The sequence below is a fragment of the Pholis gunnellus genome (genome assembly GCF_910591455.1).
Source record: "Pholis gunnellus genome assembly, chromosome: 8".
In the NCBI taxonomy this organism is placed as follows: Eukaryota; Metazoa; Chordata; class Actinopteri; order Perciformes; family Pholidae; genus Pholis; species Pholis gunnellus.
In genome coordinates, this window is record NC_136534.1 from 23,460,013 (window position 1) to 23,483,451 (window position 23,439).

The 23,439-nt window shown below is 46.2% G+C and overlaps 1 protein-coding gene across 1 annotated transcript in view; it reads right to left on the minus strand.

Moving 5' to 3' along the window:
- Positions 1-439: 439 nt before the first annotated feature.
- Positions 440-23,439, minus strand: part of satb1b (SATB homeobox 1b) — a gene marked incomplete at its 3' end in the record, with an annotated part of 45,990 nt that continues 22,990 nt past the window's right edge. The window contains exons 8-11 of the mRNA XM_079164005.1: positions 22,692-22,904; positions 18,375-18,530; positions 2,803-3,012; positions 440-1,099 (exon numbers count right to left, since the gene is read on the minus strand). Coding sequence (XP_079020131.1) covers positions 440-1,099; positions 2,803-3,012; positions 18,375-18,530; positions 22,692-22,904 — 1,239 coding nt within the window. The remainder of the gene's footprint in view (positions 1,100-2,802; positions 3,013-18,374; positions 18,531-22,691; positions 22,905-23,439) is intronic.

The following is a 23,439-nucleotide window of genomic DNA, read 5'->3' on the forward strand; positions in this document are numbered from 1 at the left end:
AATATAATCAGTAGCTCAAAAAAGATAAAGTAAGTCAGTGTAAAACAACAGACAGAGAGTGCAGTCAGCAAATATCCACGGCAACATACTTAGAATAATTTTTTGTGCAGATTATTTAAACGATGCATCAGTCTTTACAGTGAATAATACAAGTTTTACAAAATCCAAAAAGTAGTACTTGAGTCTGAAATGGGCTTTCCAGTGTGTGGAACACGTCACATAGTCTGCAACGGATTTATATATAGAAACGCTCCTCATATAGTCCAGACGCCGGACTGATTAAAAACACTACTTTTCTTTATTTGCAGTGCGGTGGTTCTGTGTCGGCCGGAGCGTTTTGCATTTAGCACAGCCGTCAAGTCAGTCTGTGTGTGTGTGTGTGTGTGTGCACGAGAGGAGCTCTCAGTACATGTGCAGTGGGTGGAGGGGGGGGGGCGTCCTACTCCTTGGCCTCGTGCTCTGACTCCGACTGGGCCTCCGCGCCCCGGGACAGCTGCTCCTCGATCTTGATGGAGAAGATGGTGCTGTTGGTCTGCGTGCTGTCTTCCAGCTCCTTCAGCAGGTCGCCGCTCTCCCTGAAGTCCGTCAGCTCCTCCTCGAAGGCCGGGCTGCTGCTGCTGCTGCTGCTGGTGTTGGTGGTGGTGCTGTTGTTGTTGTTGTTGTTGTTGTTGCTGGGCTCCTTGGGCGCCTTGGCCGGGTGATTGATGTAGAAGCGCTGGTTCTGGAAGAACTTGATGATGGTGAGCTTGGGCAGGTCCAGCTGGGCCGACAGGGTGTGGATGGCCTCCTCGTCCGGGTACAGGCCCACGTCCTGGATGAAGCTCTGCAGGATGCCCAGAGCCTCCAGGGAGATCTTCCCCCCGCAGGTGCGGGACTTGTTGATGCTCCCGCCGCGGCCGCCCTCCTCCTCCATCTCCGCCGGGGAGGCGGTGGAGGGCTGGCGGGGCGGCAGACGGGGGCCGGTGCAGGGCTGCAGTAGCTGCAAGGGCTGCTGGGACAAAAAGGGTTGGGAGGGGTGCTGGAGGGACAGGGAGGGCTGATGCTGATGCTGATGCTGATGCTGCTGCTGATGCTGCTGCAGCGACTGGGGCGGCTGAGCCTGCGGCAGGAAGAGAAAGGAGACGGGGATGTTATCAGTGAACACTTATCGGCGCCTTAATAAGGCCTTTCAATAAAATCAATTGAGTTGTGAGGAGAAACGGGCCCCGCTGTGTATAGAACACGCACTTGGTTGAAGGAATTCTCCATGTAATATCTCATTGAATGCAATCAGTTCTGCAGATATGAATTTTTTTTCCCCTTTTTTTTTTGGTGGTGGGAGATTGTGCTTCTCATTGTTGGGGTAGAGGCAACACACACACACACACATGAACTCAAGAGACATGCTCAGTGGGAAAATGGCCTCTCTATTATAGCCTCTGCTGCTTATCAGGCTCTATTGCCAGGCAGTGATAAACAAGATCCCTGTGCACAATTCACGTCGCGATGGTCCGGCCAATTGTCCGCGGTGTGAGAATGCTATCGATGGCTTTCACTCCGCCGTCAGACTCCCGTCAGTGTAAACACATGACACACTGCTCGTAAAAATGCCTCATTGTGTGGTTGGAGAGGGAGCGAGTGGGCAACTCGTGGTCCCCGTTGACCCTGCGAAATGGGTGCTCTTTTATTTTCATTTCTGAGTCAGACGCTGTAGAATAGGTGTTTCGTAATGAAGTTTGCAAAACAGCACTTTGCAGGGACTCTGTTTGCCAGCTGCTTAAATGCACCCAAAGATGTGATTTTACTGTACCAATAAACCGAGCTATGATAGTTCTTGTTGAGCAAATGGGAGCTAATTTGGCTAATGCGTCGCGTTAGTGAAGGAGAGGACCGAAATATTTAAACACGAGTCTCTCGTGGACGGTGTAAAACTACACCATTAAATCAGAAATAATGCTATTTTATCAATCTTCTGTTTGCATGCAAAGTGTGCAAAAACACTTCCCTCATTCCATTTCTGCTGATGAAACTGATTTGTGAAAGAAATCCCATTACCTTATTTATATTCAGTAAATGGCCGCCTTTGTGAAACACTGGCCACGTCTCCAAGTAACCAAATAACACTGTGGCACAGACTTTTAATGCAAGTTTTATTGAGCTTTATTATTATTTAATTTTGACCGTTAACCGAGCTTGTGTCCTATTTTCTACTCATCTAGAAGATGTCTTCCTATAAAGCAGCTGCTGAATCAGTTCAGGCTGATCTTTGTAAATGGCTTTGGCTGAAACGTAGGACATTGTTTCTAATTAACAAGTTCATAGAAAGTGTGATTTCATTCAAAATATTGAAAGATTTGTAAAAATGAAATGATAAAATGTAGGTAAAATACATTATATATTTTGGATATGGTTCAAAACCAACAAAATATATTCACTTTACAATCACACGGGAAAAAGAAAAGCAACAAATCCTCACATTTCAGAAGCTGCAACAAGCGAAAGTTTGCACATATTCTCTAGTAAAACCTTGCGTGTGCTGGTGTGTTTCTGTGTTTCTGTGTTTGTATTCATGCATACATGCTTCCCGCATTTTATTCATTCGTTCGTTTGAGTTGCGAGTTGGGAAATAAAAATCAATCAAACTACTAATTTGGCCTTCAGATGAGAGGGAACTTCAACACTTCCAAAAAAACTCTGGCGTGTGCCATTGGGTTAAGCTACTTAAGGTTGCCTAGGTTTAAACCCACGTTCCAGAAAGCTGTCGTGCCTGAGCTAGTCGTGGCCCAGTTGCCTTGCCCAAAGGCACACAGCGGTCACGCTCACCTGTGGCAGCTCGGCGGAGATGTGCATCAGGTGCGTCGGCCGCTCGTTGTGGTGCTGCTGCTGCCCGGCGCTGCTCTCCTGCTCGTAGATGGCGTCCCGTTCGACCTGGCAGAGGCTCAGGAAGCGGCGGATCATGGAGAGGTTCTCCCAGAGCGTGCGGTTCTCCGGAGAGGGGTCCTCCTTCCAACGCAGCAGCTCACAGAGCCAGCCCTGAGGGAGGGATCAGAGGGAGACACGGGGAGGGAGAGAGAGAGAGAGAGAGAGAGAGAGCAGGTCAGTAACGCTCGGTCTTCTTTTAGGATCAAATGTGAGCACAGGTTCAAAGAATGTATTGTGAATTTCTTGTTGTTGAAACCAATTCTAGGAGTATGGAAGGTGGTTCACGTGGTCACCCAGTTTGACAGTGTTTTACCAAAGAGGAGAACCAGGTTATTCAATACTTCTTCTAGTGTTCAAGTAAATGTGAGTTTACATCCAAATGTTCTTTACAAAGTATCAAAAAGACAAAGATTTCCAATGTAAATCACACACACTAAGCAGCCCTGCACCTGCAGTTAGAATGTGTGTTTTCTACCAAAGCTGAAGACGAAGATGTGAATCAGCCAAGGTCAAGCTCCACAGCAGGGAGGAACGAGTTAACTGGAGGAGGAACACACACACACACACACACACACACACACACACACACTCGCATACTGGGAGGAGGGAAGTGACTCCCATGTTTGAAACGCTCCAGCAGAGGGCCATGAAAGACAGAGCTGAGGAGCGGCGAGGGACGATTAGAAGCAGAGAGGCTTCATTTGATCAATGCAACGGCGGCACAGCTGAGTCTGACCCCGACGAGGGGAAGATTCACACGTTACTGTTGTTAGCAGGACTAAAGGAGGCCGGGACTCAATTGTACTTTTCTGTACTGCTTTTGTAGAGCGAGATCAATGCACAGAATAACTCGTGTGCAAACAAGTAAACAAGTTTCCTTTCAGTAGAATTTCATCATGATGAAGTGGTCACACACAACTTTAAATGAACAATCCAAAGACCCAACAAATAACAACAAATAACAACAAAAATAGTTTGTTTCCCAAATGGTAATTAAAACGTGTCTCTAATATAATACATTTCACTTGATGTCAATTTGAACACTACTTTAAAATATTGATGTATTCACTATAAATCAATATGAGGACATCATTGTAATAATATTACGCTGATTCGAACGGAGCAGAAACGATCACTCAACAGATCATTTTGATCATCGATCCGATTATTTCAGTATATTTTTCGAGCAAAAAAACTCTAAATATTGTCTGGTTCCAGCTGCTCATATGACTGTAAACTAAAAAGTTCTGGTTTTGGACTGTTCCAAACTATTGGACTAACTACTGTTTTATATTTTATAAACAATCAATCAATGTATTGAGATGATAAAAGACACAAATAATGATGTATATACTGTATGTTCTATGTGTCTACAGACGTACATTTCACTGTGCGGTGTGTTATAAAATGACAAATAAATGAACCTTGGCGCTATATTAGATTTATTCTTTCATTTCCGTACTTGCGAGTTGCTTCGGTGTTGCATTTAAAAGTCTTACTCGAGTCAGGACTTGGTGGTTTTAGCTTTGATGGAGGTCTCACCGCGCTTTAACTCAAACGTGTGTTTGTGTTTGTTCACGGAGCCGAGTGACCATCTGAGGACTCACGACTGTACAGACAGAAGGGCTCAGCGGGAGTTGGGTGACGTGGTCTCACAGCCTCAGACGTGATGACCTAAACCTCAGTGTGTGTGTGTGTGTGTGTGTGAGTGAGTGAGTAAGAGCGAAGGGAAATAACACACTGTAGTGCTGTGTGGGAGAGCGAAGAGGAGGTAGAGGATAGGAGGGGGGGGGTGAAGCTACAAGAGAGCTGTAAAGGGACAGAAGTGGATGAAGAAGGACGGACGGCCGGGGAGTGAAACCAGCGAGGAGGAAACACAGCGTCAAAGAGAAGCATTGAGGTGTGTGTGAGTGTGTGTGTGAGCGTTACGGAGGGCTACTCGCTCAGCCGGGTAGTCTGTCCTGGCGCCGTGACAGAGCGGCGCTGTAATCTCCCGGCCAGTGAGCGGCAGCACCTTTCATTTCCACAGGATTACACCGCGCTGCTGGTCCGCACACACACACACACACATGCACGCACACACACACACACACACACACGCACACACACAGAGGGCAGAGCCACGCCGCCACACTGCATGCAAGAGATAACTCAGCAGTTTGGTTGTCCCCTGTTCCAACTCCTCCCATAAGCCACATCAAACCCAGGAGGGGTGTTTTGGAGGAAGCCGAGATGGGGGAGAAAGAGAGAGAGAGGGAGAGAGAAAGAGAGACATAAAGAGAGAGAGAGAGAGAGGAGAGAGCGGGGTAGAGGGGGCCATAAAGCCTGCGTGCCCACCTTGTTCCTTTGCCACGTTTATTGTTGCGTTTTTAATTTGCATGCAGAGGGATTTGGACGGCGCTCCAGTTGGGCTGTCTGTGGTTTCAGCTGATTCGGTAGTGCGGGCGAACACACACACACACACACACACATACACACACACACGGCCCGCAAAGAAAAAGCACACAAACCACCACACACCATCTTGTCAAAGCCAGAGAAACTGTACCCCGGCCCAACGATGGAGTAATCCAACTCAAACACTCCCAAAACCAGCAGGATTAAACCCAAAGTAGCAGAGCCAATCAAACAAAGGCACGACGTGAACTCCATTTCACTGCCAGGAAGTCCATTTGATGAAATAAAGTACGGAGAGTTTATTAGAGTGAATGCTTCGTGTTTGTGCTCTACAGTTTTTCTTTTTGGAGCTGACATGCAGCTTTTTTTTTTGTAGAAGGAAGAAAACGAACACACGAACATTCGCTTAACGGGTTTTTCTTCTTTTTTTTTTTTCATGTGATGCACGTCAAACAGCAGTTAGCGCTGCTCCCGGCCAGCACTGTGGACAGTGGACAGTCAGCATTTTCCATGGCAGTTTCAAGAGCTTTGTTTGTGTTTGTCTAATTGCATTGCTTCCACAGGCCAGGCAGAGGCAGCGGGGATAAAGAGAGGAGAGAGAGATAGAAGGAGAGAGAGTGAGGGAGTGAGAGAAGTTAGCAATCTGACTCCCTTGTTGTCAGTAAAGTTTAAAGGAAAAGAACTGGCGTATTGTGAACGGCATAAAACTTCATTCTTCCACAATTTGAAGCAGCGTGAATAATATCTGATGAAAAGCTCACCTACACATCAAAACTCTCCCTAAAGAGCGAGTAAACCAACAAGGCTTTACGTCCAACATGGCCACGCTGTTGCAAATCTGTTCCCCCCCCCCCCCCCCCCCCCCCCCCCCCGTTTATTATTTCATGTAATTTGTCGAGCCTCTCCACCGCGGCCGACAAGCACTAACCGCTCTTGATTGGATCGTGGAACTTGCTGCCCCTGCCCGCTAAAGTGTTCCAACACGGTCCAGAAAACAAAAAAATCTAGGGCTCTTCAATGCGGCGCACTCTGCGTTTTGTTGAAGATCATTAAGGGCACTCTATAAATAAATAGAACAGGTAGCTCAGAAGAGGCCCAGTTGTTGGCCAACAGAGAGAACACACTCGCTGTGTTTTTCGACTGCTGCTCAGTGAACTTATCGTGTCGCAGCTTAAACCGTCGAGGCAGCGACGGGAAACAGACTGGTGTAAGCTTGTAAGAAAGTCTGCGACTGACGCATAATTATCGCTCAATATTAACAGATTCTTTTTTATTGTGACACAGATAGGAGTTAAGGTTAACCCTGTCACACAGCCAGAGAGTAAATGAGTGTCTAGTTAAGGAGTGAAGGGCCAGGATCAGGATGCTGTTGTTTACTTAGCCGTGACAACTTCATCATTTTGTGGATTACTTTAATTTATAGATCTTTTTTTCCTCTAAAATGTTATCTTGGTGGGATAGCAGACTCTCGAACACAGTTTAGACTAAATTGTCAATCCTAAAGAATTTAGATTCTTTAATAAGAGAATAAAAACCGACTGGCTCACGCTACTGTGTGAGGAGTTACCGAACGTCACACTGTTGGTCAGAGAAAAGTGTGAAAACATCACAATTTTACACTAAATAACAATCAACCAATCAGTCAAGAAACATATTAGCAGATTACTTGATAATGAATGTAACTGCAGCCCCTATTGAGACCATTCATGGTAGAAATCTCATGTGCGACACATTTAAACACAAGAAACTACTTCAGTTTGGCCAAGTGAAGTAAACCAGTGCAACACACCTAGATGGCCTTCGTAAATCACAGTAAGTAGTGAACGGGGAAGCCTAGTTTGTTTTGATGCTAAATACATCTCTCAGCCGAACCCACAGATGCTGCAAACAGGTTCGTCGGAGCAATAAGCACTGACAGGCGAAGGATTATCTTGCTATGTTGGCACACACCTGCGACAATATTGCACAATAATCCGCTGCCTCTAGGTCATCGTTGCTTAATTATTAATTAGTTGCAAACAACGGGACTGGCAATGGAGAACCACTGGCCTTTTTCCTTGTTTTACAGCGGACACGGATCTGACCGGAGGCTAATGGGGCTCCGGGGTCATGAGGTGCCAAATTAAAAAGGGTAATAAACTCTTCAGCGGGCTATTGTGTGGTCCTGGTATAAATAGCAACCGGGTGTGCTGATAAAAAAAATAAAAATATTTCCCTCCCAAACACAATAGTTGAATTCATGCGCGGGATTCACCCGGCTATGCAGTGCGGTACACGGTGTATGTGAGTGCTGCAGTCACAAGCTGCCAATAAGCGCATAGGCCTGCTCTGTCAGAGAACAGCATGGTATTCACCGCCCAACCCGTCCAACCAGCGAACGACCGCTGCAAACACAGCCAGCATGGGAGCTCAGGGATGAGCGACTGGCAAGCAGACAGACAGACAGACAGACAGACAGACAGACAGACAGAGTGGTCTGTCACACGGCCTGGCCAACACCTTCCCTCTAATCTCATTTGCTTGTTATCAGTCCCATCAGGCTGACCTCGGCCACTGCAAAAATAAATAAATAAAATAAGCCAACAGATGTCCATCAATTTGCCATTTGAGTTTATTTTTCCCCTCCTTCCTCGGATTACTGCGTGACCAGAAATCATGCTTCAGTTTGCTGCCACGGTTTTCAAACCCCAGAAGCAGACTATACGCGAGTGTATCGAGTGCCGTTTTGGATTTGGATCATTTGGATAAAAAAAAAATGAAATAAATGAAAATCAGATCAGATGACGCCTCAAAAAAAAAAATCAAGAAAAAAAAAAAAGAAATCCCAGAAGAAGAAATGATTGGTGCCATTGTTGGCGGGTTGGAGGACTGGACTGTTTCGGAGGCAGCAGACAAACCTCTTCTGTGTCTGAACAAGGGAGGGAGCTAAAAGTAGGGGGAAGACAATGCGTTATTGTTTCTCCTCCTCCTTGAACCTGGCAGAGGCCCAGCACTGGCAGACAACACGATGCAGATAAATGCAGCCGATAACACGTTTCTCCTCCCTGAGCAAAGCCAAACTGGCGGCTGCACGTGGCGCCTTCACCCCGCAAGGTAACGTGTGCTGTGTTGTAAAAAAAACATTAAGCCACGGTGGACGCCCATCTGCTGACGACGAGTGTTGAAACCTTCCTGATGCTCGGACATATGCGGATCTCCCGCAACAATAAGCAATAATTGACAGTGAATTCAGGGCCAGACCTTTTTTTTGGGGGGGGGGTGGAATAAGTCTTTATCTGCAAATAGCTAAAGCTCTGAGTGACTTCACAAATAATCTTTGACATACAGTGAGGGAGACGGGGCAACGTTAACGGGGTCACTGTCCTAACAATATAGTGAAAACACATTGCATCAACCCATTCACCGCCCAACATCCTATTTATTAGACTGTTGGCGTCTTTATTCAATTTCTTTCTTGAACGTCCACACAGCCATTGGCATCTACAGTTACTTTATTACACTGAATGTAACAGGGACAACAGGAGCATTGGAGTAAACTAACAATAACCTACGGAGATGATTTATGTGTCTCATTAGATAACGGGTCAGATGAAGAAAGGCCCAAAGACAAAGTCTATTTAGTCCTTTTAATGGGGGGGGGGGGTTGATCTGGTGGTCCAACCATCGATGCTTCAAGCGTAAGGAACTCGTTTGTAGTTCAGCCCGTTGGTTATCGTAGCACCACTGCACCACTAGATGAATAACGACGGTTGTGTCGGTCATTCATTGAACAAACAAAGAAATCGTGTTTGTATTCTTTGACTGCGATAGGGAGATGTTCGCGGTGTGGGCTAGGTCTGCACTAAAAATTGAATGCTAGCAAGATTCTTAACATACAAATCTGTCTCGCTAAAGGAAAGATGACTGAGCCGCGCGTTCATTACAAACCCAAAGTAATCGCGTTTGCATTCATTCGTTCCCTTGCAGAGAGGAGAAGGTTTGCTTAGATCACAAAATACTAATTCATCCAGCGTCACTGAACCATCTTTTCAACAGGCTCCGTGTTCATAAAGCCGTCTCCACGTGGAGAAGTATTGTACTGTTTTTGAGGAGGAGCATGTCTAACGGAGAATCAATGCATCACTTCTGGGAATTCATAATAGAGACCCACCGCTCACCATTAGGGAGAGAACTCCAGTACTCTATATGGATGTATTCCCATTTACTCAACATATCGAGGAATCAGTTTTCTTTTTGCTTCTAAAAATGAATACATAGATGTATCCATATAAATGTATATACATAAAGCAGAAGGAAACAGCAGACATAGATAGCTCATTAGCTAGCAGCGCTGAAATGAGACGTTTAGCCAGCTCATCAAGAAAAGGTTGAGTGGACATTCGTTCCTACTAAGGCGTCCGCGAGCTGATGCCGTTTGTTGAGCCGGAGTACAAGCTGAAGCTACCATGGCGGTGAACTACAACCACGAGAGTGAAGAAGACGTAACTTTGTGAGTGAACCGCGGTAAAAACCGATCCGCAAAGAGCCGAACCAACGTAGCTATTACTCGTGGACCGCTCTTACCACAGAGTCACTTACTGTCACTTGCCGTTTCATTCAGAACTGGGAGTGGAAGACTGCTGTCCTTACGGACACGCAGCTCTGATGACCGGCACACTGCACCTTCTATAATAATGTAATCCGAGTACTCGGGTTATGGAAATTGCCGTCACCTAGTTATGAGATCACCTCTCTAACCATTTCCATAGTCAAATACACAAGTGAACCGCAACTACGGGAAAGAAACCACAGCACGACAGGTGTGAAGATGTTAAATAATGAAAACGTGATGATCAAAGAGTTGAATTTTTTGTTTCATTCACCGATGCATCGTTTTTCATAACTTCTCCACCTGATTCCGATTCACACGCTGGTCTTGAGTATTCATGAGGAGTCGTCCGACCAAAGAGATGGCTAAAGCGGGCTGATCTTTTTGAAATGACAGATATGCCCTACGGACGGTTGGATTTGTGACCGCGGTAACGGATGATGACATTTCCTATTTCTCATACGTACAAATCACAGAGCTGCTTTTTCCTTTTCATCCGAAAGAAAGCTTTTGAAGATTAAAAAAAACCGAGTCATCTTAAATCATTTGAAACTTGAAAAAAAAAAGAAGAAATACTCTTTTATTATTAAATCATGTTGATATGACTCTGATGTCTTGTCAGAGTGGATGCTTTCCAGATTCTGGTTGCCAGATTGTGTCACCCTCCTCTTTTGTGAGGATGTCAGTGGCTGAGCTTTAGGAGAGAAATTGTCTGATTCATACATGCCAAACAATTAATCTCTATTCGAGCTGCGACACGGAGAAGTCTTCGCCAAAACTGTGAACGTTTTCTGAAGAGGGGTCGCGACCTCACCAGATACAATAAGCGAGTCGACAACAATAACAGACTGACAGCTAACACGACACACATTGTGGAGGCAAGGCATGACTGTGCAGGAAATGGCCCTCTCTGTGTCAGCACTTGCTCCCAGAAACAATACCGACCAGTTCTTGTGTGGCAGTTTACGTCACGGCTGCCGAACCAATAAAGTGTGCGGGGAATTTTCGAGCAACCAAATAGAGGCAGATGGAGCATAAAGAATAACCAAAGGCAAATGACCAGTCCATCTAAAATGGAGCACATTAAACATCTGTGTGGTTGCAGCGTTTTCCTTTTTTTTTTTTCCTCCTTTCTTCTTTCTAGCTGTACGTTTTGTTCTTTTTCAGGCGAAGTTCTTCACACACAAATGCACAGAACATAGAGACAATAGTGGGAGTTCCCCGGTGCTGCTGTAATCTACTTTGTGTCGGATTCTCGGCAGGATAAGTGCCTTGCTCAAGAACACCAGTAAAAAGACCAGAGAACATATTTATTTTGAATCTATATCTGATCTAGAAACTAGATGCCAGGAACGTTTTAATGCTCCGTATTTAACTATCTACAACATTTGCAGGAAACAAATCAAAATCCTAAAAGAAATCACTTTAGATATCAGTGGGTATCACGTATTAGTGAAATTGTGTTCTCTTTGCCCACTAAAGATTTTTTATGAGTACAAAATGGCGGAAAATGGAGCCGCTGATGATGCTGCAGTCCATGTGCCTCTTCGTAGCAAATATTAGTATTGTTGGAATTGCACCGTAATCTAGTTTAGTCTGGTGGTGGGCTGATATTTGGGTGGCAGCACTGTCTGCACAGCGACACTGAATGTTCAAACACTGTTCTCCAACCACACATTTTCTTTTATATATTTTATAATCGTCTCCGTTCAATACAGCTGAGGCAGATGGAGGATGAATGCACAGAAGACAACAAACACACCGAAGATGAGCTCGAGATAAACAACGACGGCAGCGACATTACGAACACAGAAAGCACCTACATGCAGTCTGATTCCACCAATTATAAGGGCTTGATTGAGATTTAATTCAAAGCTTGGGTTTAATTGCTAATATCAAAGCATAATTAAGCTGATAAATCATGACTGATCTTATTGAATTAGGGATTGAAATAGCAGAGAACCTGCAAATTGTCTATGTCAGCTAAATAAGTGTTCTTAATTGGCCTACAAGTTTGCTTCAGATACTAATGAAAGCGAACAAATTTCCACCCTGCCCTAAAAAAAAAGTGTTCTGAAATAGAAGTCTTCATGTGCAGTTGTTTATTCAGCGTCTCGCTCAACTTGGAAATTCATTTTCAACTTAAAATAGAGTATTTGTACAAGTGGCAACAAAGTAAACACCAAATCTGAAATGTCTCTCTGTACATGGCTGAAGAGGCAATTTATACACATCTTCCTTCATGCTCGATTTACGCAACACGTTTTAAAAATAGTGACCAAAGAACATGATGAGGAGAGAGTGATGAGGATGGTTAAGGTCTCCGCTCAGAGAGAGAGAGAGAGAGAGAGAGAGAGAGAGAGAGAGAGAGAGAGAGAGAGAGGAGATTGTGAAAGACTAATGGTAGCAAAACCAAGTGCACACAAGCACCAGCATGAGCACTTGGATAGGTCCTAATATCTCCCCATGCAATTCCCCAAGACTCGATCTCACACACACACACACACTCCTGTATGCACACACACTCACACAGACACACTCTTTCTCTCTCTCTCTCTGTCTCTCTCTCTCACTCAGGCTGCATCTGCCGGAGCCAGTGGCTGTAGTTAAATTGAAATATTTCCCGGCGTGTGTCAGAAGCATGCAGAATGATAATTATGACAGATCTGATTAGGCGGGCCGAGGCGGGCGGCTCCGGGCTGCAGGTGCGACCTTGTGCATTCCTGAGTGTGTAAATAAAATTAATTACAAGCGTAGGGGGCGCGCGGCGCGTGACACCGGCGCGCACAGGGGGGACTCCCACGGGGGGCACCCTAATGGAATATTTTCCCCGAGTCTAATAATACAGTTGGTATTGACTTGAGGTAATTAGGGGGATCATTAAAGCGCTTTTCCCGGCGTATTTGCCTGCCTGATCAGATTAGCGAGAATGGGCCTCAAAACAAGCCCTGTGTGGTCTGTCAGGAGGAGTGGAGACAGTGGGAGAGGGTTAGCTAGAGAGAACATTTGCAGGAGAGGAAGAGCTAGCACAATGCTGCGCCTGTCACTGGGACTAGGGGAGCACTTGCTAACAAGCAGGCCAAAGGGTAAGGTGCTAGTAAGGTTAGGCATGAGGCCAATAGGTTGAGCCCTGGTTAGGCCTTGAGAGCTACTCATAAAAGGGCTGGTGAACTATTAGCAAAGTGCTAACTCAGTTAACTGGCTAACACCTGCGCCCCGGTAGAAAACATTTGTCTTATAATAAATCCATTAGAGGTGACGAAGAGACAATTTGAAGTGCTGACAGTCGGGGGCAGATTCCTAGTTTGGACCCCGAAGAGGAGGAGGAGGAGGAGGAGGAGGGAGTGGGTTGCGCAATTGGAGACAGATGGGGTGAGAGGTGGCATGTAAGGCATAAGTGAGAGAGATGGCAGGAGAGACACAAAGTGCTCTGGGCATGCTCAGTGAGACCCCGGGGCTCCCCGCTAAGAGGAGGAGGGTTCGATGAAACAGGCAGCGGAGAGAAAACAGGCTGGTGGGAATTCCACTGTCCATTAAACAATAAGGGAAAGGCTCATTTCAGAGGGAGGGGGGGGGGGGGAAGACTTACCGTTTGCAAGATAATTCATTCGCTAAATTAATTATTCAGACAGCTGGGTCTCCAGTTCAAGAAATTGTGTCTTTAATAATAGAGAGGATCTGGCCTAGCCTGTTTCCCATGGCAACCTAATAACCAAGCAGGCACAGGAGATAAATAAATAAATCAATTAATAAACAGGCACGGCCCTTTTGGATCCCTCGGGGTTGCGATATGCTCGCTCTGATCTGCCTAATTTGAGGGAGAGAGAGAGGTGTGGAGAGCTGTTAATCTACAAAGAAAGAAAGAAATAGACAAAAAAAGACACCTTGATGCCATCGCACAGAAAGTACAACTTGTGAAAAGTGGAGCAAAACTGCACCGGGCCGTTCCAATACAGAGCAGCTCCAAAAAGGTGTCTGACAACGTCTTCACTGTATACATTATTTGCAATACTATGATGTCATTTAATGCCATTTGTAAACGACTCTCCGTGCAAAAACACGACTTCTAACACGTCGACCCCAAGTGGCTTCTCAGTAACAGACAAACCTCTGAGCGATCACAATCCAGAAACAGACACCCGAAAGGTCAGCCATCTGCCCCTCTTGTTCAGCAGCCATTGGATGGAGCAGAACGATAGAAGTGGTGTGTGTGTGTGTGTGTGTGTGTGTGTGTGTGAGTGTGTCGTTGGTCTGGTCTGGTTGGGCGGGTCATGCGCTAAATATCTGAGATTAAAAGCTAAGAAAAGCGTTCAAGCCCCCATAAAACATGTACGACCAGTAATGGGATTCAACCCCAAACAGGAAATTAGTCATTTTCCAAACATGAAGGAAGCAGCTCCCGTTATTCTGTCACCCTCCCTTCCTCCTCATATCAGTGTCCCCACCCACCCCCCCACCTCTCCAGACCAACAAGGCACTCACCCCCCCCCCCCCCCCCCCCCCCCCCCCCCATCCTCCACTCCGGGGACTGCCGTGCCAGGCGGGTGCAGGGTGACAGATGGCATACACCAACCTCCCCCCACTACTGCGCCAGCCCCCCCGCCCGGCCCCCCCGGTGGCGCAGCGGCGGACCAGATCAGTGCCATTCTGTCTCATTAGAGCCTGGCTAATTAGCGTAGCCTCTTCCAGGGGAGAATGGGCGATGTGAGAGAGAGAGAAAGAGAGAGAGAGAGAGAGAGAGAGGGAGAGAGAGAGAGGGCGGTGTTGGTGGCGGTGCGCTCTGCACTCTTCTGGTCATTGAGGAGTCGGAGGGCTTTGAGCCCCGTGGCGTGCGGGGGGCTCCCGGGGTGCTTGTTTTGCGACAGCAGGGACTCTGATTTTTTCGCCCGTCGCGCAATTCCTCCCAGGAAGTGTCGGGGATGTTTGGACATAAAAGTCGTGTCAAAGCGACGCCCCCCCCCCCTCCCCGACCCCCGCTCAGCTCACCTCCAATCGCTCATCTGAGCATGAGCCGCCCTCTCTCTGCCAGCCTAGCCGACACAGCGAGCCCTCCCCTGAAAACAAAGCACAGTAGCCTGCTAGATAGCCGCTCACTGGCCCTACTGCGGCAGTTAATAACGTCGACATTCAACTCCATCCAGATCATAGCTCTCACCTCCGCGGGGCTAAAAGGAAACGGGCCTGTTTGGCGAATAGAGCTCCTCCTGGCAGTGCCCTCGCTGGATTCGAACCAGCAACACACACAGTTGTTTTCTCCAAGTCTGACATCTCCTGAAGCTAAATGGAAACGGAGCATTCTTGGAGCGTTCGATCAGTTTTGAGGCCTTGAGGAATGGATCATGAATAATGATTCAGATTTTTTTTTTTTTCATCAAAGACTGGGTGTAATATCTGTCCTAATAAATCAGAATTGCTGCATGGATTACTTAAAAAATATGTATGCCCAGACTTGAAGTGAAATGGCGACCATCAATCTGATGAAGTAATATGGAATGGGTTAGATTCACTGCTCTATAGTTACTACTTTGAATATGTGGCAGTAAAAGAGTGATTGAAATGCAACATTGAATACGTGAGGGGGGGCAGAGGCCTGCAGTGGTTACGAGCCCTGAGAGAGGACGGCATGGCTGCGTTCCAGGAACACCCCCAAACACACACACATTCAAATGTGCCTTCACATAAACCCGTATCTATACGCAATATACAGAAATACACACTAGTAAGAATACACTCAGTGGAGCACGCACCAATCAGTGAACTTCTTTTTACAGCTTTTCTACCCAGAGGACCACTGCTGCCTTTGACCTCCTTCAACTCCACATCTCTTATTCCTCTGCTCTCAAGATCTCCGTTTGCTCTTCTTCTTCTTCTTCCCTTCTCCGCTGCATCATCCGTCTTTCTGTGAACGAGGTCAATATGCTGCACACGTACACCCCTCATACTGTACATACGGGGGGGAGGGGGGAGGGGGGAGGGGGGGGAGAGACTGGTACCAACGGATCCTGGTCACCTGATCCTGTGCTTGCGTAAGCATGCTGGGAAATCCTGAGCTGAAGAGGTTGAACTGACGGGACGGTGCCAGTGCCTCAGTGGTGAGGCCTCTTCCCTCCCCCCCCCGTGATTATTTCCCTGGACCCCATGTGGGCATCCTGCCAGTCCGGCCCATCCTCCACACTCGTCACCAGCTACATCCACACTGCACTCCAAACCTCAGTATAACCAGCAGTCTCTGCTGGCATGGCACTCAACCCAAAGCTCGGATAGTGTTGTTTTCTTCCTGGACTTAAGCTGTCGTTTACAACGTGTCATTTTAAAAAACACATTTTGCCATTGTTCCTGGCCGACTGAGTCACACCACAGGAAGCTCACGAGCAATTAACAGCCAGTATCGTAGCTCTGGTCACATGAAGTAATCATCTCTTTAGTTCCAGCAGTGTCTGTTTTTAACAAGTGAAATCTAATGTTAGACCTTAAACACCTTAAAACAAGACCATTCTATGAACAGTAGTCATAGCTGCAACTAACTCTTATTTTTATTTTCGAGTTAATCCACCCATTATTTTCTCGAATAATTGTCTGGCTGATAAAAATGCCCAAACCCAAACATATCTAACTTTCAATGATATAAAACAGCACCTAAGAAACAATGATAAAAGCTACAAATACCAACATTTAAGAAGCTGGAACCAGCAAACGAACCAGAACCTTTGCTTGAAAAGTGACTCACATGACGATCGGCGAAATAGTTTCTGGTACATTTTCCGTCGATCAACCGGTCGATTAATTCACTAGTAATTGTTGCAGCTCCACTGCCATCAACATATTATAACAATGGCTTGTACGTGGGGAAGGGACAAAAGATGCAACGTCGAAGGAGAAGACATTTGCGCCCATATAGGTGGACTGACGCGAATTCTGGAATTATCTGCCCACGGCTAAACATAAACATAAAACTACAATCTTGAAACATTTAGGATTTTTTTGAAGATTTTTCGAGGAGGCTGCGAGTGAAAACTGGTGCTGGTCACTGATTTTTCAGGGTTTAGGGGTCCTGATGGGTAGGAAGCAGGCCCGGCCTGGCCTGGCGCTGCCGGTAGCTGTGGCGATGCCGGCTGGGTAGTAAGGGGGGAGACCAGCTGCCCGGGGAGCGCCCATTACGAGATGGAGCCAGAGATAAGTGCTCTCCCAGGCCCCCTTTCACAGGCATAATTAGCACACTTCTTATCTGCTGCTCAATTCACATTCACACCCGCCTGCCATGAATGGAACGTGAAAGAGAGGCAGAAATCGGGAGGAGGGGGAGGCGACGAGAGAGGTAGAGGGGGCAAGACAGAAAAGATGGGAGTGAGGTGGAGAAGGCACGGTGGAAACCTGTTCCCAGACAAACCTTCATTTGAGAAGAGGGAGACGTGTGCGAGTCAATGCCTCCTCCCTCTCCCTCTCCCCCCTTTTTTCTCTTTCTCCAATCCTTCCAAAGGAGTCTTTGAACTCCTTAACAAAAACAGTGGTTTGTGCATCAAACTGCAATTTGGTAAAACAAAGCTATCTGAGGGTATAATCATCCTAATCAGCAAGAAAAAAATAAAGCCTTTGCAGATATTTCTAGATTATTCCGCCCTTGGTGATCTATCCCCCCCCCCCCCACCCCCCCCCCCCCCCCCACCCTCGTCGTCTTCATCAAGCACAATTGTGGAAATCTTCCCAACTCCTCCTCTGTCAGACACGTGAAAACCTTTAATAATAACTCCTTAGTGCTACATTTTAAAATTGCTTTTAATACACGGTTAAATTGGTGGTGTGTGTGTGTGTGTTTTTTTTCTCCCTCCCTGTTTCCAGCACACACAGGCTTGTATTGTGTGAGCGCTTTGCTCTCTGGGAGAAGATAACAGGGGCCCCATCGTCTTACCGAACGGAGCTCATATAAACAGGTTTGTTTGGTGTTGAAACACTGTCGACTGCTAAACTCCAAACCCACAATAAAGAGGACATGTGTCATTATGCCGATGAATCACAGCAGCGATGCACTGGGGCAAGTTTCTCTCCGGGTTGGATGGATTTCTACTTCTTTGCCTTGAACTGTACGAATATTATGACGTTATATGCATCTAGTATCAATTTCAATGCTGAAGGTTCTTTATTCTTTCAAATTTTTGTAAGACATCCATCCCTTTGTGTGTGGGTGTGTGTGTGTGTGTGTGTTTTTTGGCTTTATGACACATCAATACTGCTGTAAGAGCCACTTTACAAAGTCAGATAAAAGAAGTTATGATGAACAGCATTCACACATTATTCCTCAAAAAGGCAGGTATGTGGGTGAGTGGGCTAGATTTTGGATTTTGAACAAAGACCATGTTTCAGTAATGAAAGAAGAAATACAGCTCTCGGTATTTTGTGAGTGTAGCTTGAGCAAGTTTTCTGGAGGAAGACAATGACGGAGAACACCAAAGCAAACGTCTTCCCTCACTCGGGGGTGCGTAGTTTCCCGTACCTGGCTCTTGGAGGCGGCCACCTTGGCGAACAGCGCCTGGGAGACTTTGGCCCTCTTCATCTCCTGCTGGATCTCGTCGTAGATGGTGGAGTTGATGTTGAGGATGCAGCTCTCGGTTTTGCCGTTCCACTCGCTGGGCAGAGGCGACGGTCTCACCTGGTGGAAAAGAGTGGAGAGAGAGAGAAAAATTACAAAAGAAATCCGACATGTTTCATTGCTCAGACTTTGACAGATATTGGATTCTTCTTTGTATTTGACAGATTTTGGTTGTGTGTATGGAATGGATCACTGTACTCTTTCTTTTATTATTATCAGTCATGTGTGATAGTTAGTATGCTAAATACGGTCTGTAACTGAGATTTCTCTTTATTTAAAAAAAAATAAAAATGAAATCTGTTTTTGACCTAATTATCAACATTAAATGTAATTAAAATCATAGTAATAGTGTAAAATAGGGTGGTATTAGACATTCTTTACAAACAAAAACTGATAAATATGCAAATATTAGCCTTTCAAGATAATAGCAATTAATTGCATGTTGGGAGATAATAAGTCTCAAGTGTGTGTATCGTCTATGTCATGTGCATTCAGATTGGTGGAGGTGGAGGTGGAGGTGGAGGTGGAGGTGGAGAGGTGAGGTGGGTGGCGTTATCTGCTCACAGGGGAAAGGCCCACGGGGATTCTGGGATTCCAGTCCTCGGGCCTCACGCTGTTACAGTCCTCCCTCCGGGGCTGCTGTGTCGGGAACACAACACAACCGATATTTGTTCAGGCTCACACGGGGAAAAAAAGAAAGGTAATCTGGCTAAATGCAAGCAGACACACACGCTCATGCATGCACCCATCTCACAAACACACACACACACACACACACACACACACACACACAGGAGTGTAGATTACACCCACGCTCGGCTCCAGCGTTACTTTGCTCAAAAACACTTAGATGTGTTGTGAGGAATGTTATTATTCTCATGTCAAGCTGGTGATTAAAAAATAAATGCAAGTCAAGTGAAATCAAATCATCTTCATTCAGCGGCTTGTTGCATCTTGACAAAAATCCTTTGACAAGTTAACAAGTATCCTAATAAAAGCATTACCCACCAACCATTAGCATATGAATCATTCCATACGAGCCCTTTTCAAAGGAGACGTCGGCAGGGCCGGGTATGAGTACGAGCGCATAGCATTCAGATAAATCATAATAACACCAACAGCTACTAACTCACGACACACAGTCTGTGATCAAAAAAACATATATATTCAAGTATTTGTCTAGACGCCTAATACGAGCTCCTTTAAGTGTCAAAGACAATCACATAATCCTAAAATTTGTGGTGGAACTGGAATGCCGGAGCGTTTTCTGGGGCCTTTCATCTCGTCTTTTTTTTTTACGACGTGGCTCGACGCGGGCTCGTCAGTCTGAGCGCGCGGGTTACCATGTCAAGCTAATTGCTAAGGCCGGGACATGCGCTAACTGGCTTTAGGGGGAGTTGTGCCGACCCATCAGCACACGTGAGAGAAACATACCTCTGCATCTGTTTTTACGAGGCCAATAAAAACCCTCCTCTGTCTCTGGCTCAATTGCCACCCTGTGCTGATTTATGTGCTTAAATTCACACCGCATTGCTCCATAGGAGAGGCTGGCAGATGGCCAGGTGTACGAGTTGTTGTGCGAGCGCGTTGCGTTTGTGAGAATTGCCTTGTGTAGGAACGGGTCTGCATGATAAATGTTGATGGGTTTAAGTCATACAGGTGAAGTATATTAGGGCCCTCAAGATATTCTATTGATGTGCCAACAGGAGTATAAAAAACCCCCACAAACTTGAGTTTTGGGTCTTGTTTGAAATAGTTTGTACGCCGTGTAGTAGTCTCTGTGTTTGTTGTTCAGCCTGCAGATCTCTTTCTGTGTTGCTATGGATCTCTACAGCTCTGTAAGCTGGTCCCAAGATATGCTACAAGGTTCCTTTTCTGTGGTAATTCACCTGATGTGATTAATGAAAATCTAAAAGCTCATAGGTTCCAAACGCCCATTTCTGAATCTGAGATGTTCTTAAAAGACATTAAAGCTACAGTCGGAAACTTAAATCAAAATCATTTTTGGTCATATTTGCTGGAACTATAACCTGACAGCAGTTCATGAGACAGATAATCTGGTTCCTCTGATTAATGGCATTTGTAACATTCTGCTGCGCCCGAAGGAAGACAACCAATCGGAGCCGAGGAGTCTGTAACGCAGCTGTCAATCACACGCTCACACCTATTTCTCACCTCAAATCTTTCCAGGAACATATTTGAGTTACTGTTACAGGAACTAGTAACTGGCAGCTGCTTTAGAGACTCCTGCCATTAGGAGCTCTAAAATGAGTCAACTGTCAGGATATAATGTCAGTTCGACAAGAAGTTATTCTTAATAAAGTTACTGTCTGCAGCTCTGACGGCGGGTTATTACGCCAAACAAAACATTCTTGTCTAAAGGCCCACTCTCTGACTGAATGTCTGTCCTGCACTGACACAGCCTCTGATTGTAAAGACGAGCCGTGAACTGCGAAGGAGCCCCGTTTAGGTTCGGCCCCGCTGCTTCAGAATGCCACTCTTTCTTTTCAGTTTTGCAAAAGACAGCAACTGGCATCACGCTGAGCAGTTTCACGGGGGAGGTTTCCATTTCGGAGATGTGTGGGCCTGCGCTCCTGTCTTTCTTCCCTCCTCGGCAGGAAATAAAAAGCCGAATCGTCACCGGGTACAGGACAGAGACGGCCTTTGTCGGCCCCTGTCACTTTCAGACGCAGCTGAGCGCACTTCAAATAGGCTTAAGTGGTAGAAAGTTGCCACATACCTTTCAAATGAGGGACATGGATTTACGGCGAGGGTGGAGAGCCGTGCTCCGGTACGCGGTGATTTGGGAAACGGCGGACTGACTAAACGACGTTTGATCTTTCGCTACTGAGCGAGCTCTGTTTTTATAAAGGGGGGGGCTGTTAACGCCGCCTAATGCTCGGTAAAAGGTCAGAATTAGCACAAAAAATGATCCATCATTTGTGCACCGGTCTCACCTGTGTGGTGAGGGGGCGGGGATGATGTGGGACTCATTTACATGCGGGGAGAATGTAAAGTATGTTCTCCGGAGCGCACGCTGACGGAACAAACGGGCTGATATTTACGACACGTCTGTTCCAGACAGGTTAGCAGCCCGATACAATGGAGGGGAATGTGAGGTGTGGCAGAAAACAATGTGCCGGAGTGGTGCTTGTGTCCATGCTCGCTTGTTGTCACATGTAAAACAGAGCGTGCTGACGAATGTGTCCGAGAAAAATAGTACACATACACGTTTGACACGTTTGACCTATTGGAGCGACTATGAAACCTGGCAGGTTTGTTACGTGTGTCCAGGACACCAAGACAGTAAATATCCAGCTCCTTAAAAACACACACCTGCATACTGGTCCTCAAGCCAACCCGCATGTAAACACACACACACTGCTAACAATATCACGAAACGGTTCACAGGACTAGATCTACTCACACATACGTTTTTATTTTTTTTTATATATATATTGAACAAACGCAGTCTTTGCTCCATCTCCAACGTAGAGATTTTCTTTTTCAGCCTCCTGACTTGGCGCAGAAAGTCTTGGTAGTCGTACAAATATCTCTTCGAGTCAGAGAGCCAACAACAACATTTTTTGCATTCTGCAAGTTAGCGAGCTGGCAAACTTGAATGGTATGCGATGGGCCAGTTTGGTAACAAGGTTGTACTTTCCAGTATTCTTTGTTCCCCAGACTTGGATTTGGCTTCCCGCCACAGCTGATGTACTTCCTTCAGATATACAGTATAATGACACACCTGGGCTACACGGAGACGGTGTCAACTGTGATCGGTCGTCTTTGTGATTTCCACGCTTCCACCACTGGTTGCGTTTGTTGATATTAAGAGAACAAATGCTAAAGCTTTTCAGTCACGTCACACAAATTTGTAATAAAAAAAGAAAAAGTCCAGTTCTTCTCTCCATGATTGTTTTCTTTTTAGAAAGTTAATAAAATAATGCATGATTACTTCAGGTGCATAATAGATGCATAACACTCAAATCAGTCAATCAAATCCTATAAGATCCATAAATGAAGTATAAATCTGCCTTTACCCCGTGACCTCAAATTCAAATACTACTGTGAACAAACGTTAAAGGTTTCATCCGATTCCTATTCAGCTCTGCCTCAAAGAAATGAAACTCCAGTCTCCTAAATATGTCCTTCTGAGTGATAATAAACGCGGGGGCACCACAGAGAAACATGCAGGGGGAAGAACTAAATCTCTGTTACCTGTACGGGTCGGATGGGCGGCGTGCTGATGAGCGGGGGGGCGCCCATCGCCGAGGCCGCCGTCAGGCTGCGCTCCCTCTCGTCCTGGTAGATGCGGTCGCGCTCGGCCTCCGGCAGCTGCAGGAAGTTCTGCATGGCGCGCAGGTTGACCAGCAGCGACTGGGAAGCTGTTTTGGGGTCCTCCTCCTTGCGGAGAATCTCGGACAGCAAGCCCTGCGAGGTGGGGAGGGAGGGAGGGAGGGAGGAGGAGAGAGGAGGGAGGAGGGGAGCCAAAGAGAGAGAGTGACAGGAAAAGAGAGGAAAAGAAAGATAGCAGCTCCCAGAGAGGGAAACAGTAGGGTGGAGGGGGTGAAGCAAGGAGAATAATCACATTAGAGGATTCTTAAACCGTGAGCGTAGATGGAGACTTGAATGGAGATGACACTCTGATCCCCACTTTAACTGTAAACCAAGACGAAGACTTCTCAGTCTCCTGATTTCTGCGCTTCCCTCGTACCTTCTCTACGGTTTCTCTCTACCTTCCGTTATTGTTGGAGCAAACTTCCCACATATCCTCGTGACTCTCTACAGAGCTTTTGTCTAGAAGTAGAAAAAATATATAATTCTGTTCTGTTGGTTCGTAGCACTTCATCGATCGCTCATTCTTGGACGACAGAACTGCCATTAAAACTTTTTGTTTTGCGGCCTTTAGCACTTTGCTGCGTGTGATTCTGCAGATCTTGGACACGTTCTCGGAGCCGCGTGCTGC